Raw genomic sequence first — 18,277 nt, forward strand, 5'->3', positions numbered from 1 at the left:
CAAATAATTATGAAATTATTGAGATAATGGGTACGAGTTACATATTTCTGAAAACAAAAGAAATGAGCTTCCAGATGAGACAAAAACATTCACAAAAATTTTGAAGAAATCTGATATTTCAAAGTCAATGTATACCTTAAATTGTTAAAAATACCCATAATACTTTCGGCACTGTCGGTGCTGCTTTATTGCATTACAACATTCGTATAAGCTCTTGCTAATTTATTATACTCTTGTGGTATGTTTTATTTTATTGGGTTATTTTATGACGCTGTATCAAGATCTAAGTTATTTAGCACCTGAATGATATAAAGGTGATAATGCTGGTGAAATGAGTCCGGTGTCCAGCACCGAAAGTTACCCAGCATTTTCTCGTATTGGGTTGAGGGAAAACCCCGGAAAAAACCTCAACCAGGTAACTTGCCCCGACGGGATTCGAACCAGGGCCACCTAGTTTCGCAGCCAGACACACTGACCGTTACTCCATAAGTGTAGACCTCTTGCGGTATGTTTGACTTTAAGCCTTTCATCCATCCCCACACGCAAAAATCGACAGGGGTAAGGTTTGGGGACCCTGGTGGCCAAATGCATGTGGCCACAAAGGTCGATTCATCATTTGGGGAATGTGAGATTTAGATGAAGTGTCACTTACGGCTAAAATGCCAGAGGCTCTATCATACTGGAAGAACATGTCCATCCCTGTAGCCAAGGAAACTAAAAACAACTGTTTCTCTATACCCATTATGAACAGTGCTGCCCTCAGACGATCTCAGAAGAACGACATGTACTACTCCTCTGCACGTAGTCATTTGCCATTCCCTTTTCCTGAATCACCCTGTATGTTATGTTATAAATAATAAAGGTCCAAGAACTGATCCCTACGGTCCTTGTAATAACTGTATTCTTTCTGCACAGCATGCGCAGAATGAATGCCTTTGCCCAGACGCAACTGTAAAGGAAGGAGAGGCGGAGGCCACACAAGATATTGAACATATGAGTCTAGCAGGTAAACGAACTAAAGACGGAACCAACTACTGCCATAAGAACATTGTTCGGGCTGTAAGACTTGCTCCTCGACAGCCGAAACGCAACTATATAGACACTAAGAAAGGAGACGCGCATCCTTTGTCGACATCTGGTCTGGAACCGCATTTCATTCTAAGCAAGGTACGCAGAACCTCGATTCGAGTCTATATCATGAACTTTGTTCTTATTACGAAATTCTTAAGGTAATACAATAGACTGCAAAAGAATTCTGCACTCAATATTTCATCTTCGGAATATGTATGGTAAGACTTTTCTGTGTTAAATTTCAACGTACCTCGTTTACATGTTTCGACCTATTTATGGGTCATCTTCAGAACTGGTCGTTGTTGGTCTTGGCGCCTCTTGCTTTGTTTCCTGTGAGGGTGTGTTCGTGTGGTGTAATGTTGAGTCAAAGAGTGTGTGTGTTTTGAAGTTGAGTTGTGTGTTGAGAATTTCGTTGGGGTGTGTTTTTGTGTGTCTGTATATTTCATATTGTTCTAGTGTGTTTAGTTTCTGGCTTTTTGGTTGGATGTAATTTTGTTATGGCTGTGATGTGTTCTTTGTAACGTGTTTGAAACGATCTGCCTGTCTGTCTTATGTAGAAGTTGTTGCAGGTGTTACATTTGAGTTTGTATACGCCTGTGTGGTTGTATTTGGTTGTTTGTGTGTTGAGATGTTTTTGTAGAGTGTTATTTGTTCTGTATGCGATGTTGTAATTTAATTTCTTGAATGAGGTTGCAATTTTATGTGTGTTTTTGTTTTCGTATGTTAGTGTGATATATTATTTTTTGTGTTCTTGTGTTTGTGTTGTATTCTTCTGTTTTTTGTGGTTATGTTTTGTCTTACGTATTATGTTGTCTATTATGTTGGGGTTGTATCTGTTTTCTAGTGCTATGTATTTGATTGTGTTTAGCTCTTCGTTGTAATCCTGTTGGTTCATTGGTATGTTGAGTAGTCTGTGTACCATTGTTCGGAATGCAGCTTGTTTGTGTTGTGTGGGGTGGTTGGATGTGTTGTGTATGTGTGTTGTTGTGGGTTTTCTGTATACTTTGAATGTGTGTTTGTTGTCTACTTTTGTTATTGTAATGTCTAGAAAATTTATGGAATTATTGTTTTCAATTTCTAATGTGTAGTGTAGCTTTGGGTGTATTTTGTTTATATGTTGATGTAGGTTTTGGATCTGTCTTTTGTTTCCTTTGTATAGTATTAGTATGTCATCTACGTATCTGGTAATATTTCAGTACCTTAAAATAAAACTTCCTTTATCTATCAGTACAACTTCTGTATATATTACTCTTAGGTCGCCTAAAGAATGCTCTGATAACTGCTATATAGAATCAGAAAAAGTTATGTTTGTTTGCTACTTGCTAATATTGTGTCGTACCAGTACCTGATTACTACAGCATTGGCAGAAACTCCAAGGATTTCAGGTTATTTCTCCATGGAACATTTGCCGTATAGGTTCCATGCAGTTTACATAATGAGAAAAATGGTACAGTGCAATAGTTACCAGTTTATACTTTACCAATGAGGTGAATGATTATGAGTTATAAGGAAGTACTGGAATTATGGATGGGGAAAATGTAGTAACCTAGAAAAATCTAGTCCAATATCTACTTTGTCCACAATGAATTCCACTTGGACTTAGCAGGATTTGAATTTGGACCTCCAGCATGGAAAGTTATGCTCTAGCTGTTCAGATAACGATGCACTTATACAAGTGTTTGTTTATTGCAACTCTTCTTCTGCAGTGAAGTTCTGTTGTGGAAGTTCTGTTAATGAAATTGTTTATTTTTTCAGAAATACGGAAAACTTCCAAACTACTTAAGAGAACGTCAACAAGAAGAGGAAGCCGCTAAAAAGGAACTGCAAACTGAAATAAATCTATACAAACCAGAGGGGCGTTACATCACACAACCGGAAAGGAAAGCATTACTTGCTGTAAGTATCAATTAACAAACATCAAGAAAAAACTAAATATCAGAAACAGAATATAAATACATACTCACAAGGAGAGGACACGCTCTGTATATTACCGAATTAAATCAGATTTTGTGGATAACAACTCAGCATCCAACCACATGAGCTACGCTGTTACACAGTCTAATGCATCCCTATTGAGCACCTAACGGAAGTATGTCACAAACAATAGCCAATATTTCCAAAACGAGGGGTCACTGGCCACCCATACCAGGTATGACTTTAAACAGTACGTCTTGTACTTTCATCTCACACAATCTTATTCCATTCGGTGATATACAGAGCGTGTCCTCTCCTTGTCAGTGACAATCAATAAGGGTAAAGATTTACAATTAGTGATTTGATTTCACTGAAGAAACAGCTTACCAGATAAATTCATTTAAAAAATCAATCTTTTTTGTTATAAGAAATTAGCCATTGACTTTTAATAACGCACTGCTTCGTTCTAAAGATGTTTTAAGTTCGATTGTAGACAACACTGAATAACTTGAGGTTTTATGCAGAAATTATTTATTTCATTCCTTAGGTTTTTATCTTTAACTTATATAGTACTGGTATACCAAAGGTAATTAGTAATCACTTCTGACCAGTGACCTCCAATGTTCGTACATACGAGTTTATACAATAACAAAGGTCTACGTCAGTGATGTCAAAGCAAGCGCATTTTTCTGACTTTGACATTGTGCGCGGGCATCAAGCGCTAAGTATGGAAAGAGGAAGGGTTGTGTATATGAATAAGCAACCTGTTGGATTAAGAAAACAGTGGTGCACAAACTTCAAACGGAACGTGAAATTTTATGTCGTTATTTTTATATGGCTTCTTTCTGTTTAATATTATCTATATTGTCTGTAAAACAAAAGTACTAACACTGATTTCTTAATATTTCACTTGTGTTTTAAATCTTAATAACATAATAGAGAGTTAAGAAGGAATATTCACTTAAATTCCAGAATAGTATAATATTATACTGTATTAAGTGGATGAAACACATCATTCATAAAGAAAGTGATATTCCAAAGAAAGAGATTGAGTATGACATGATAAGTTGGAATTTTTTTGATGGTATCTTTAGCCTTACAAAAGTAATCAATAAACTGATCAAAACAATATTACAGTACAAAGCACAGTTACCTAGGTACTGTATCTGTTTTAAGTGTAACTAATATTCCGTAACAAAACTCTTATCGCATTATGCTTTTAAGGTGATATTTGTGAGCAACTTCCTATCATCAGAATATTAAATTATTTTCTCGAAATGTGCTGAAGCTATAGAGCTGACATTTTTACAACACATGGGCACGTATCTTTTGCTTATGATGTAACAGTAGTTGCTTTGTTAATTCATTTCCTTACAAACAATTTCCATGCGAATATTTTCAAAATTTTCAATACACTATCTTCAGTAATACGTATATACGGTATATCAGATCTACGAAAACATTCTGTAAGGCTACTAAATAAATAGGCCTATATCTGAAAATTTCACTTTTCAATACGAAAAGTTGAGAAAATATTTCTTTTGAATAAAAAAATCAAACTTGTGAAAAATGAGCATTAAAATTAAAACTTACATTCTTATAATGCACTTATACTTCTCAGGCAAATCTAAAAATTAACATGGATATGGTTTTAATAAGTTCTCTTCCCTTTATCCATTGAATTAGTGCTGGCCATCCCTGAATATAGCTCGACCAAGCGGCATATACCACCTCTTTCGTCTGTCTCTTTCCTTTCCGCTGTAAAGCGCTCAGACTCTCCTGGGCTCTAAAGCGCGCGCTTGCTCCTGTGGGCATCAATTGACATGACTGGTCTAGAGCATTTCGTCACCATTGTAGTTTGTCACCTATTTTTCGTCATTAATTTTTTGATCATCAAATACATTTTGTCATGTTTTTTGGCACTGAGAAGATTTTGTCACCGAAGATATTTCGTCATCATAAATATTTTGTCATCACATTTTTTTATATTGAGGGGATGTCGTCACCAAAATGATACAGAAAATTACATTTAGGCTGTTTTTATCATGAGTCCAAAACCATCACTGTATAATTATTTTAATGATCTGTATTAACATCGATTTTGAAGTTACATATATTCATCCTGCTTTTATGGAGTTTCAACAAAAATTTCCACTGAAGTTGTGACCTATGGCATGTAGGTAATCAAGGATGTTATCTACAATCAAGCTATTCACTAAACAAAGAGGTGGTTTGACTATATATAAATTGGTATTTATTTATTTTTCAGACACTGTGTGGTTTCTGAAAAGCTAACCTTGCAATTTATTCTTCAAAACACACAGAAATCAAGAGGGGAATAAATTGGGGGAGTAGGAGAAATATAGCAGACACTCACAACTGAATTATTCAACTCATTATTTGTTATATCGATCTGGCAGTGTTCATGCAGTCATTGTCATCGTGCTGAATAAGGACAACACTTCTGACACCCCAGAAAGCAGTCAACGCAACTCTTCCTGTGGACTGGGTTCTTTTAATCTTAATCTTTATCTCTCACTGAAGAAGACACACATTTCCACTCACATGGACGCATCCAGCTGTTTCCATCCTTCTGAGATGTTCCGGCCCATGAAGGAGTATTGTGAAGCTATTTTGGTGTGTGCAGAGAAAATTATCGTGTTTATTACTTTGGCACTCGCACATCAACAAGGCAATTTTCTTTTTTACCAACTGGTTCAGTTGCACCATACTGCCATGAGCACCATAAGAAACAGCAGACACAATCTCGCACCATCTGCTTCAACATCAGTTCAGCCTAGCAGCTTAATGTTGCACATTTTTTAAATTACGATTGTTCAAGCCAATTTTTGTAATGACACTGTTCAATGACATTTTTCACTCACGCTAATTACATTTAGCATCTGTCATGAGCAACTCTTAATTTTCTACAAAGTAATTATATAAACCAGGCATCTCAAGGCCAACGCATAAAAGTTGTTACAGAGAGCAAGTGTAGATAGCGTAGTCAGCTGAAGAGATAAGTGCAGTACCCGAAGAAAGCCGATCGCTGATTCATGTTACAAGCATGAGCGAGCTAAGATGTAACTGTCGCGGGAGAAATTCCACAAAGCTGCACTTTTGAATTGTACTGTCACAATAATAAATAGTTTGCAGTAATAATAATAATAATAATAATAATAATAATAATAATGATAAAAAATTTAGTTTCTAATTATATATTAACGAGTAAAAAAGGAGACATCTGAAGCATGAAGAACCATACATGTTACGTAATTATTTAAGAACAAGGAACTGGCCACTCTCCCCATTATCTCCTCGCCTAGTTGCGTCATAAGTGGTGCCTTGTTGGTATCACTTGTGTGGTTCAGACCTGTCTTCAGACAGTTGAATAACAACAACAATACTTCATTTCTAATAAAGGTTTTCGTATCTCTCTTTTTTTAAGTTTATACTAAATATAATAACATTCAATTAGATAATAATAATTACATTAAAATTAAACTTGTTGGTTATTAAGGTACGTATTCTTACGATACGTCAATATTAATATATTAATTACAATAATAGTTAAATAATTAAGAACATTAAATCCAGACGTTTGAGATGGACAGGGCATGTAGCACACATGAGCGAATCCAGAAATGCATATAGAGTGTTAGTTGGGAGGTGGGTGAAAAAGATCTTTGGGGAGGCTGAGACGTAGATGGAAGGATAATATTAAAATGGATTTGAGGGAGGTGGGATATGATGATAGAGACTGGATTAATCTTGCACAGGATAGGGACCTATGGCGGACTTATGTAAGAGCGTCAATGAACCTCTGGGTTCCTTAAAAGCCAGTAAGTAAGTAGGTAACATTATTGGTTCTAAAGTTGTACCTGCCTTTTCCAGGGTTTAAAGCATAACTGGGAAGAAGTACAAAAGGCATACCAACTACTACCAATCCTCACGGACACACTGCCAAAGAAGAAGCACAAAGCGAAACTGGAAGAAGAGTTGAAGCAGCTGGAGCACGATATACGCATGCTGGAACGACATCCACACATCTACGTCACCGATGCCAGCTGCAGTGTGTTTAGTTACGATCCAGATTCTGACTAGAATGACTCAAATTGCGGAGTAAACAGGACTTAATGTAGAGGCACACAGGCAAAACAAGAAATTTATGACGTGCACAGTTGCATTTCTGGTATTTTATACTGAAACAGCACTAGAGTGAAGGTATTACACAGCTGGCAACAAATTATAGGATTAAACTTTCATTCCAACTCTCTAAGAAATTTTAACATAACTTACACAGACTTTAAAAGTTACTGAACATGATTCGTGAAAGATATTCAAGTTTATGTGCCACTTTACACTGCAAACATTTACTTAAATCATTTTAGAATAAAGTACAACGCAAAATGAAAAATGTTGTTGTTGTTTTCTAATGCCAGGCGTTTGACAATAAAGTCATCTGACCTCTTGCACTCCAATATGTTTCAAAGATATTATCATGGTCAACCACTGAAGCACAGATTTTGAAGTGTTCCGAAGCCATTTCTTGGTTTGAGTTGCACAATGGGCAGTTAGGGGACTGATATATTCCAATTCTATGCAGGTGTTTGGCCAAACAATCATGGTCTGTTGGCAATCTAAATGCAGCTACAGACGATTTTCGTGGTAAATCGGGAATTAACTGTGGATTATGATGCAGAGAGTTCCATTTTTCCCTTGAGATTGAAAAATGTAAATACTTTATTGTCTGTGATGTTTTTTTTTTGACCAGTAGTGTATTTTAATCAGTAACAAATATAAATGATACTCGGGAGGAAATTAAACGCAGAATAAACATGGGAAATGCGTGTTATTATTCGGTTGAGAAGCTCTTATCATCCAGTCTGCTGTCCAAAAATCTGAAAGTTAGAATTTATAAAACAGTTATATTACCGGTTCTTCTGTATGGTTGTGAAACTTGGACTCTCACTCTGAGAGAGGAACATAGGTTCAGGGTGTTTGAGAATAAGGTGCTAAGGAAAATATTTGGGGCTAAGCGGGATGAAGTTACAGGAGAATGGAGAAAGTTACACAACACAGAACTGCACGCATTGTATTCTTCACCTGACATAATTAGGAACATAAAATCGAGACGTTTGAGATGGGCAGGGCATGTAGCACGTATGGGCGAATCCAGAAATGCATATAGAGTGTTAGTTGGGAGACCGGAGGGAAAAAGACCTTTAGGGAGGCCGAGACGTAGATGGGAGGATAATATTAAAATGGATTTGAGGGAGGTGGGGTATGATGATAGAGACTGGATTAATCTTGCACAGGATAGGGACCGCTGGCGGGCTTATGTGAGGGCGGTAATGAACCTTCGGGTTCCTTAAAAGTCATTTGTAAGTAAGTAAGTGTATTTTAATATTTTCTCTTTAAAAAAATGTTATCATTGTGGCAAACTGTGATATTTAAAGCCCCTTGCGAACATTTTTAAAATACAACAGTGCAGTATTTAAATAACTAATACAGAACTTTGATCTGATATTTCTTGCTTTCCAATTTTCAACATATAAAATGCTTCTTCCAACACTATTCTTATCTGATTCATATGAAACTTACAGGAATTGTAGTATTTCTAAAGTATTTGATGTCACTTGCATGTTACTGTAAATTTCTACATGTTGAAATGGTAACAAACTTTTTTCCTTCATATCTATTTTTTTTTATTTTAGTAGGTTATTTTACGACGCTTTATCAACAGCTTAGGTTATTTAGCGTCTGAATGAGATGAAGGTGATAATGCCGGTGAAATGATTCCGGGGTCCACCACCGAAAGTTACCCAGCATTTGCTCATATTGGGTTGAGGGAAAACCCCGGAAAAAACCTCAACCAGGTAACTTGCCCCTACCGGGAATCGAACCCGGGCCACCTGGTTTCGCGGCTAGACGTGCTAACCGTTACTCCACAGGTGTGGACTCCTTCATATCAAAATCAGAAAAGCATAGTCACTTTTTTTTCCCCCTCAAGATATTTTACACACAATAAAACCCAGACTAATTTTTATGTACATAGTATGTGCTATTATTTTGCGCTCATAAAACCAAGAATTGTAATGAAAAGGAACATTTTTTTTTGTAAACTTGTTATAGTCCACATCACCGTTTTTGGCATGTGAAATAAGTAATGGGAACGTTAGGTGCCTTTTACATTTGCCGCAGTCAGTCTGACAACTGTGTTTGGCAAATAGCTGATGTGTCGTGTATAGGAAGTGGTACCATTTTCAGCTGCATTAACAACATGCTCACAAACTGGGCACTATATATCTAGGAGACACGCCAAAAACGCTGGCGCCAAGTATAAAAGACAACCACAAGTGTATCTGTAACTAAACCTAATTGACTTATATGATTGAAATTCAGCACAACATTAACTGTGATTAGTAGCAGTATGTGGTTAATAGTTGGTAATGATTACTAGAAAAAGACAGATGTTGAAAATTTCAGTCCCCTTCTCCCCTTACCTTTTAAGGTAAAGACAATGTAGCATTTTCATGTGAAAAAATTATCGTCTATTTTAATGCAGGAAAGATATTTATTATTGAATATTTTCAATACATTTGTTCTGTAACAATAAAGAAGAAGTAACAAATTTCAATATCTGTGAGGAACAATTAAGAGAAATATTGCATTTTTTAAACTGAGATACGTGTGTAACATTTTATAAAATTACAGTCCCTATTCTCTTCCATAAGGTAGTCCTGTCTACTGCTCAGAAATTAGGACAGAAAGCTAAGAAATGAGATTAAAATTAATTTCAAGATATATATAAAAGACGGACATCTGTCGTCTCCATTGTTTTGATCTAGAAGCAATTTTTTAATTCACAGTGTTCTTTGTAATATTTAACACAATTTATTTTATAAATATAGTGTTAGAGTTTGCATATGGTTTCACTATAGCTGGAAAGAGCATGAAAAATTGTATAAAAAACCACAGCTATCTAAATTTCAACTGAGGTCAGATGTCCGTCTTTGATATTAAGTCACTCAAATGTTGAAAAATGGCATGAAAAATAATGACATTACAAAATCGAATTTTTTTTTTTTATTTAAATGAAATTAAAGAAATACAAACAAAAAGATTGAAAACTGAAATTCCCAACACTTCCATACCAAACCACCAGGACAATGAAGAAATGTGTTGTTTTTAATGCACTGTTTTTACCAATGAAGCCATTAGCAGAATGAAGAAACATGCAACATTGAAGAAAAGATAAACAAAAAACCAACGCCTATGGAGACAAACAGAGCAAAAAAAATTCACAATTTTATGTTGATCGTTGTAATTGAGTAACAATAAATAAATAACAATGAAAAATGAATTTTATTTAATAGGACTATAAGCCCTAAGTACAAAAATGTCTCTCTATAATCAATACATATTTACAAGAATAAACTGCACGTGAAAATAAAACAATAAAATATTGTCTAGCGAGCTTAGGAACAGTAAGTAATGCACTGAAATCAGTTCAGTACTCTCTGACTAGTACCAAGATATGGTAAAAGTTGAATAACTTCCTTCAGTTGTGACAAGATATGTACTATTAACTAAACCACAATTTAACACATATTTAATTTTCCATATTAACGGCATTGTAAGTTATAAAATTAAATCTGCCAAAGACATTTTCATGACATAATGGTTTGGAAATTAGGACACAGTGATATACGAAATAATCTCATTTCATGATTGCATTACTTCTTAGCAGGACATTCTGTAACTTTTCGGTTATATAGCTAATTTACAAAATGTCAGCTCGAATAACATCAGCAAGTGAATGAGTTTCAAAGTATATAATTATAGTTACAGAGTACAATACTCATTTACAGAAACTCAGTATTACAGTATCTTCTGTTTACTAGAAATAGATACAAAAGTTACGGATCACGAGAGGTGTCTTTTATCTGTAATTTTACTACTAACTAGCCGTACCCGTGCGCTCCGCTGCACCCGTTAGAAATAAATATAAAGTAATTACATAATTAAAATAGGACATTTGATCCAGGGAACATCCGTGTTTGATAGAAGGATAAATCGTTTAATATGTTACTTAATTTAAATTGTATTTAAATAATTAAAATGCCATCATTTTGGTCCAGAGACACTCATTTGATGCAATGACAATTCCTTTAAAATGTTTATTATTTTTTATTACATGCAACCATAGTTTAATGAAGATTGACATCTTTTAGTTTTAATGTGTATGCTTTATAATATTTGCTATATGTTTCCATTGAATTATGGTAATAACTTAATTTTAACCCTTGTTTTCTACGTCTTCAGTAAATGGCGCTTGGCCCTCTATGGTTCTGAACCCTTCAAATAACTTAGATAGTGATACAGCATATATAGTGATATGTAATTATATTTCTTACTTTCGAAAATGTAAGAATTCACTATCTCCTATGCACCATTGACATGGAATGAATAAATGTGTTTTTGCTTCCTACTCAAAAATTTTATATTTTGCACATAGGAGTTACTGCAGGAACAACAACGCTATAATCTGAGGTGGCGGTGAAAATGTATTGTATTGTTATTTTAAAAGTCTTGTATATCCTTAAACATCAGTCCTATCAAAATTTTGCATAGAATAAAACTTATCGGAAATTATTTTTAAAGAAACTTTTGTTATGTAACATGTTTCACAAATAGCAATAATAAGCGAGATATTTCGATTTATTTAATTCAGGCCCCCTTATACCCCCCCCCCCTTTAAATAATGTATTTTGAATGACATATAGCCTAAAATCTAAGTTACAACGAACTTAATTTATATTCCAATTTTCATCGAAATCCGTTCAGCCATTATCGCGTGAAAAAGTAACAAACATCCAGACAGACAGACATACAAACAAAAATTAAAAAAAAAGCGATTTTCGGTTTCATGTTAACACCAATTATTTTTGGGAAAAAAGAAAATTACCAGAAAAAATTTGGCTACAGATTTATTATTAGTATAGATTGCAGTAACTTTTTCATCATAATAGGCATTCAGTTGTTTTGTACACCAATTTACAAACTACGGGTGTGGTCACAAGGAACATAACCTACATAACCGTGGCTAATGAAAAAAAAACAGTCTATGGCACGAATCGGAGTAACATGGTTATCTCTGTCCAGTCATGGCCATCTTGACAATCGTCTAATATAAATACATGTTCAAAGTTTAAAAAACAAAAGAATTGCTATGTTAAACTCATGTTAAATATGTATTTATATAAACCTGTTCAATGTTGGCCATGTTATGACTAAGCATAGCTAACGAGAAAGACAGGCCATGGTGCGATGTCACATTCTTAGTCATAACATGGCCGACATTGTATAAGTTTATAATATAAATGCACGTTTAACATTAGTTTAATATAACAATTCCTTTGCTTTTTAGAACTTTGAACATGTATTTATATTAGGCGATTGTCAAGATGGCCATGACTAGACCATGATAATCACGTGACTCTGATTCATGCCGAAGCCTTTCTTGTTAGCCACAATGACTAAGAATGTAATGTCATGGAGTAGCCTGTTTTCTTGTTAGCCACGGAACATAACCTTCTGAAATATATACTGAGAGATTGTAATGCTGAAAGTAACTTTTTATAGTGTATTAAGGATAATGAACACTTTCATTTCTATCAAATTTCTATAGATCATAAAACTTTCCCAAACTTTGAACAGTGAAAAAATAAAATTTGATTTATCCAGTCCAACAAGTTCATTAAACACACAGTGCTAGTTATAACACGTCAAAGCCTGTTACACTCTTAATAGCCTTGGCTTCTTCATGTGGAGACATTGGCTGATAGCGGTGGAACTCCATCGTAAAAGAAGCCATGCCTGACGTTACTGTGCGAAGATCTGTGGAGTATCCCAGCAATTCAGAAAGCGGCACCAGCACACTCACAATTTTAGACTGTCCTCTGTTTGAAACCCCTTGCACTAACGCTCTCCGACGAGAAAGATCGGCCAGGACAACTGAAGAGTTTTCGTCGTTGGTGACCACCTCCAGATTCATAATGGGCTCCAAGAGGTAAGTGCCTCCCATCTCCAAGAGCTTACGAATGCACTGGGTGACAGAAGCAGAGATTATCGTTTCTGAAGTCCCTCTCCCCACTTCGAGCCAGTGGAGCATTACCTGGACGTCAACTACGGGGCATCCTAACTTGGTTCCATGTGTCAAAGCTGATTCCACACCCAGCTTTACGGCTTGCAACTGCTTCAATGTGATGGCGGATGTATTTGCGGCGACATCTGGGTTCCGGTCCAGGATCAGAATATTCTGGTCCTTGTCTTCATTCTTAATGAGGGACAGAGTCACCGTAACTCTGTGGACACCGGATCCAATCCTGTGTTCCACCATGTGTGTGTCCTTCACAGGATTGCTCAGCGCTTCTTTGTAAGCAATCTGCAGTTCCCCGAGCTCTGCTTCTATCTTGTACTCTGACAAGATGCGGTTCTTAATAATTTCTAGGTGCAGTTCCCCCATGCCCCCGAGGACAGTCTGGCCGGTCTCCTCGTTCTGGGTCACCTGGAGGCTTGGATCTTCTCTCTGAAGCTCTTGAAGTGCTTGCTCCAGAGGTAGTTGGTATGATTTTGACGGAGGCTCAATAGAACAGAAGAACACGGGGTCTGGCACCCTAGTGCGTATTCCGAACAAATCCCCAGAGCTGCTCAACTTCTTCCACTTCTTCTCTGCAGCTGAGGCAGCGCTTGCGTTAACTGTGACCAAGTCACCAGCCACTGTGTGTTTGAGGCCTGTAACAGCAGCAATGTTGCCGGCACTGACTTCTCCCACTTCCTCATTTTCATCCGCAAATGCCACCATCAGTTTGCCTGTCTGCTCCTGTTTCTCTTGTCTAATGTTGTAAATCTTTTGTGCCTTTGTGAATTTACCAGAGAAGACTCTGAAAAAAGTTATGGGTCCACGTTCATCGTCATGAATTACTTTAAATGCTCTAGCACACAGGTTGTTTCCAAAACAATTGTATAACTGTTCATTGCGTTCTTTCGGAGATGGCAGGAAGTGAATTACAGCGTCCATTAATGACTGCACACCTATTTTCTTATAAGAACTACCACAGACCACAGGGACGCCATTTTGTGCTAGCGTCACTCTTCTCAGAGACTCTACCAGCATATCAGGTGATACACGCTCTAAACTCTCTTGCTGAATAACAAATTCCGCCAGTTTATCGTCAATATCTGCCAATTCTTCTACGAGCTTACGTCTAGACGAAGTCGCTTCTTCCCACAGTTCGTCTTCTGGAACTAATTTAATTCTTTTGTAATGCAGACCTTGTTTTCCGGCATCCCAGATTAATTTCTCCAAAGTTATGAGATCTACAATCCCATGCAGACCTTTGTCATGAATTGGTAGCTGTACCGACAACGGATGGGTTCCTAATTTCGAGCGAATGGAATCGAGACACAAAGAAAAATCGGCATCGCTTCTATCCATCTTGTTTACGTACATGATTGTAGGTAAAGAATATCTCTCTGCTTGCCTCCATACAGTCACTGTTTGAGCTTCTACACCTGCTGACCCGTCCAACAGAATAACAACACCATCCAGAATCCCTAGAGTCTGTTCCACTTCCATCGTGAAGTCAATATGACCAGGAGTATCTACTAAATTAAACCTATGCTTATTCCACGGAAAAGTAACAGCGACTGATGATATTGTTATTCCCCGCTGGCGTTCTTGCTCCATAAAATCTGTGACTGTATTACCGTGGTGAACCTCTCCCATTGATCGGATGGATCCGGCGTAATACAGCATCCTCTCTGTGGTTGTCGTCTTACCGGCGTCTATATGAGCTAGCATGCCGATATTTCTTATAAGGGACATTGGCTCCCTAACCTCTTTGGTATCTTGCACTGCATATTTCTGCGTGTAATACCGGTATTTACAGAGCGATGGCTGCCGAAACAGCAATCTAAATAGCAAAATGTTCTGCACCATACTAGTATTCACCATTTTATTACGTTTTGAGAAGTAAAGAAAGTTACATAACCTCTATAGTCCCACTAAATCACCAATTTCTTCAACATAGGCTATCTCGAGCGCGAACATTTTTTATTCATAGGCTTAGGCCAAATTATATCAGCTCGAAGCATATTTAAACTCAATGCAAAACATATGAACACTAGTAACAATAACTTCACTCCGTATATGACAGAACACAACCATAACCTAACAGTTGTCTTCAAAAAATTACTTCTTCAGTGCTGCCAACTCAGTTATTGGAAATTCGCTATAATACGGTGAAAAATATGCTAAATTGAGATACTGTAGTATCAATGTAAAAAAAAATAGAGTACCTTTTCACCGTGAGAATTTAAAAATAATCGCTGAATCAATATATAAACGACGTCAATTTTTTTTTAATTTTAACATTTAAACTAACAGATTAAATACACACGTGGCGAAAAAATCGCTATATTGGCGACCCTGCACAATACTTTTGCTTTCTACTCTTCTGCTGCACGATCTCTCTGCCATCTTTACGCAAACTTCTGACTATTGCTGTTCGGCAATAAAGAATATGCCGGTAAATAAGCTATCTGTGAGACTTGCCACCGGCATAGCTCAGGCTGGTGGCGTGTTTGTCTCCTAATCCGGAGCTGCGATCGTGCTTGGGTTCGAGTTCCGCTTGGACCGATTATGCAGTTTCGTTTTTTTTTTCACACGTAGGGCGAATGTCAGGTAATCAATGGTGAATCCTCGGATTCATCTCGCCAAACACCATCTCACTACCAGTACCACCAATTTCATCGACGCTAAATAACCGAGTTATTGATACAGCATCGTCAAATAACCAACTATAAAAATATATGCGAGCTCCATGGTAACTTGATAAACGATTTGAAACATGTTGAACTCCCTCTTTACTTCGATGCGTATAATATGGCGTATATTATTATTTATTAATAGCGAAAGAAAATGATTTCCGGCCCTATACTTATGACCGGAACCTTTGTTTCGGAAAGTCTTTAAAATGGATAGGTACTCAGATCGCTTATAAAAATAAACTTAATACTCAGAAATGGTCTTTGATCAATAGTTCGATATGGAGTGATAAAGTGTTGCTGGGTTAGATCCTTATAATTTCATTAAAGCGGCGCTATATAATATAGACCTACAATTATTAATAGGATCGAGAACAAATAACAGGCATTTCTTACGACAATACAATATTGTTACTGCTACCACTATAGCTTCTATTATTTTCAAAGTTGTTTTATGAAAAAGATTTTAAAAAATCTTGAGAAACACTGCTCTAGTTGTGACATTTGATCCCATAGGCACATTTGCGCCCAAAACTTCGGGCCATGGCCTCCCGTTTGAGGATCACAGAACTAGACAACCACATTGTCGGAAGAGGCTAGGAAAACAAATGAACTCCAGTAAACAGCGTAAAGATGTGACTGCAATGTGAGTCTGAATATAAGCATGTTTTGCAGGGCACTCCTTTCATTAAAACACGAGTTGAAAACAAGCATATTATCTAAAAAATAATTTTTATTTCAATTATATATTATTTCCTGTTCTTACGTAATAATGCTTATAATACACTGAATTCTAAATACGACCCTCTTAATATATAACTTAATTCATCGACGCACTGAGAACCAAGATCTCCCATCTCTGTTCTGAAACATGTCAGATGTCAACTGTTCGTCAGTTACTATACAAACAGGGCATGAATCCGGTATATTGCAGTTTAATTATGTAAACATATTCTTGCGAGTATTGTAATTGTACCAATGATTAATTTATTCAACTTCTATGAAAGGCAGAATACAAACATACCTTAAATGATATCTGTAAACATTTCCACAAAACGGTAGAACCAAGCCATGTGCAAAGAAATCTTGCTGTCCCTAAACCACTGAACACATGTCCTTCCATTACAAACAGATGAACTGGAATGACGATCGCGGAGACAGCGACCTCTATCGGCCGATCTGTTGTATAGAAATTAGAATGGTAGGGCAATAGGAAATCTAATGGGGGAGGAGGAATACGAAAAGTAACAAAAAGTGACACAAAAAATATAATGCAATTCCTTACTTCGAATTTGGTTTCCAATTACAGAGAGGACTTAGGTGACGAAAGGAATAAACCTACCAATAAAAAATATCGTAGAATCAGTAAACACTTAAAAAGAACTTCAGTATTTTCTGAAATACCGGCACCTATGAACACACACTACAGAAATGCCTCGCGCACATTACGCACACTCTCAGATATACACTCGCACGCAAATGCACATACGCGCACATATACACTCACGCGCAAATGCACATACACACTCACACGTAAATACACATACGCACATACATTCACGCGCATATACACATACGCACATATACTCACACGTAAATACACATACGCACATACATTCACGCGCATATACACATATACTCACACGTAAATACACATACGCACATACATTCACGCGCATATACACATATGTACATATACTCACACGTAAATGCACATACGCACATATACACTCACACGCATATACACACTCACACGTAAATACACATATGCACATATACTCACACGTAAATACACATACGCACATATACACTCACATACAAATGCACATACGCGCAGATATACACTCACGTAAATGCACATACGCACATTACACTCACGCGCATATACACATACGCACATATACTCACACGTAAATACACATACGCACATACATTCACGCGCATATACACATATGCACATATACTCACACGCAAATGCACATACGCGCAGATACTTACTTACTTACTTACTTACAAATGGCTTTTAAGGAACCCGAAGGTTCATTGCCGCCCTCACATAAGCCCGCCAGCGGTCCCTATCCTGTGCAAGATTAATCCAGTCTCTATCATCATACCCCACCTCCCTCAAATCCATTTTAATATTATCCTCCCATCTACGTCTCGGCCTCCCTAAAGGTCTTTTTCCCTCCGGTCTCCCAACTAACACTCTATATGCATTTCTGGATTCGCCCATACGTGCTACATGCCCTGACACATACGCGCAGATATCTCACGCAAATGCACATACGCGCAAATATACTCACACGAAAAAAAAAATATATATATATAATATACTCACATGCAAATACACATAGTACAGATATATTCACATTCTTATGCATAGATACACTCACATGGAAATAGAGATACGAGCAGATACTCATATGCAAATACAGGTACGCCCAGATATACTCATGCA

General features: G+C 36.7%; 2 protein-coding genes across 2 annotated transcripts; one reads left to right on the plus strand and one right to left on the minus strand.

Moving 5' to 3' along the window:
• The first annotated feature begins 919 nt into the window (after nucleotides 1–919).
• Nucleotides 920–7,748, plus strand: LOC138700981 (enkurin). Its single transcript, XM_069827438.1, has 3 exons — nucleotides 920–1,167; nucleotides 2,827–2,967; nucleotides 6,880–7,748. Exons 1-3 carry the CDS (start codon nucleotides 994–996, stop codon nucleotides 7,087–7,089), a joined length of 525 nt encoding a protein of 174 aa, XP_069683539.1. The 5' UTR covers nucleotides 920–993; the 3' UTR covers nucleotides 7,090–7,748.
• Nucleotides 7,749–10,334: 2,586 nt separating this feature from the next.
• mRRF2 (mitochondrial ribosome recycling factor 2) lies at nucleotides 10,335–15,258 on the minus strand. Its single transcript, XM_069827437.1, has one exon. It carries the CDS (start codon nucleotides 15,005–15,007, stop codon nucleotides 12,767–12,769), a length of 2,241 nt encoding a protein of 746 aa, XP_069683538.1. The 5' UTR covers nucleotides 15,008–15,258; the 3' UTR covers nucleotides 10,335–12,766.
• Between the last annotated feature and the right edge of the window lie 3,019 nt (nucleotides 15,259–18,277).

The sequence above is a fragment of the Periplaneta americana genome, chromosome 6, assembly GCF_040183065.1.
Source record: "Periplaneta americana isolate PAMFEO1 chromosome 6, P.americana_PAMFEO1_priV1, whole genome shotgun sequence".
Taxonomy (NCBI): Eukaryota; Metazoa; Arthropoda; class Insecta; order Blattodea; family Blattidae; genus Periplaneta; species Periplaneta americana.

Coding starts and splice junctions, on each gene's coding strand:
- mRRF2 (XM_069827437.1), bottom strand. CDS start 15,007: ATGGTGAATACTAGTATGGTGCAGAACATTTTGCTATTTAGATTGCTG.
- LOC138700981 (XM_069827438.1), top strand. CDS start 994: ATGAGTCTAGCAGGTAAACGAACTAAAGACGGAACCAACTACTGCCAT. Junction 1,168..2,826: donor CGCATTTCATTCTAAGCAAG/GTACGCAGAACC, acceptor TTATTTTTTCAG/AAATACGGAAAACTTCCAAA. Junction 2,968..6,879: donor AAAGGAAAGCATTACTTGCT/GTAAGTATCAAT, acceptor TGCCTTTTCCAG/GGTTTAAAGCATAACTGGGA.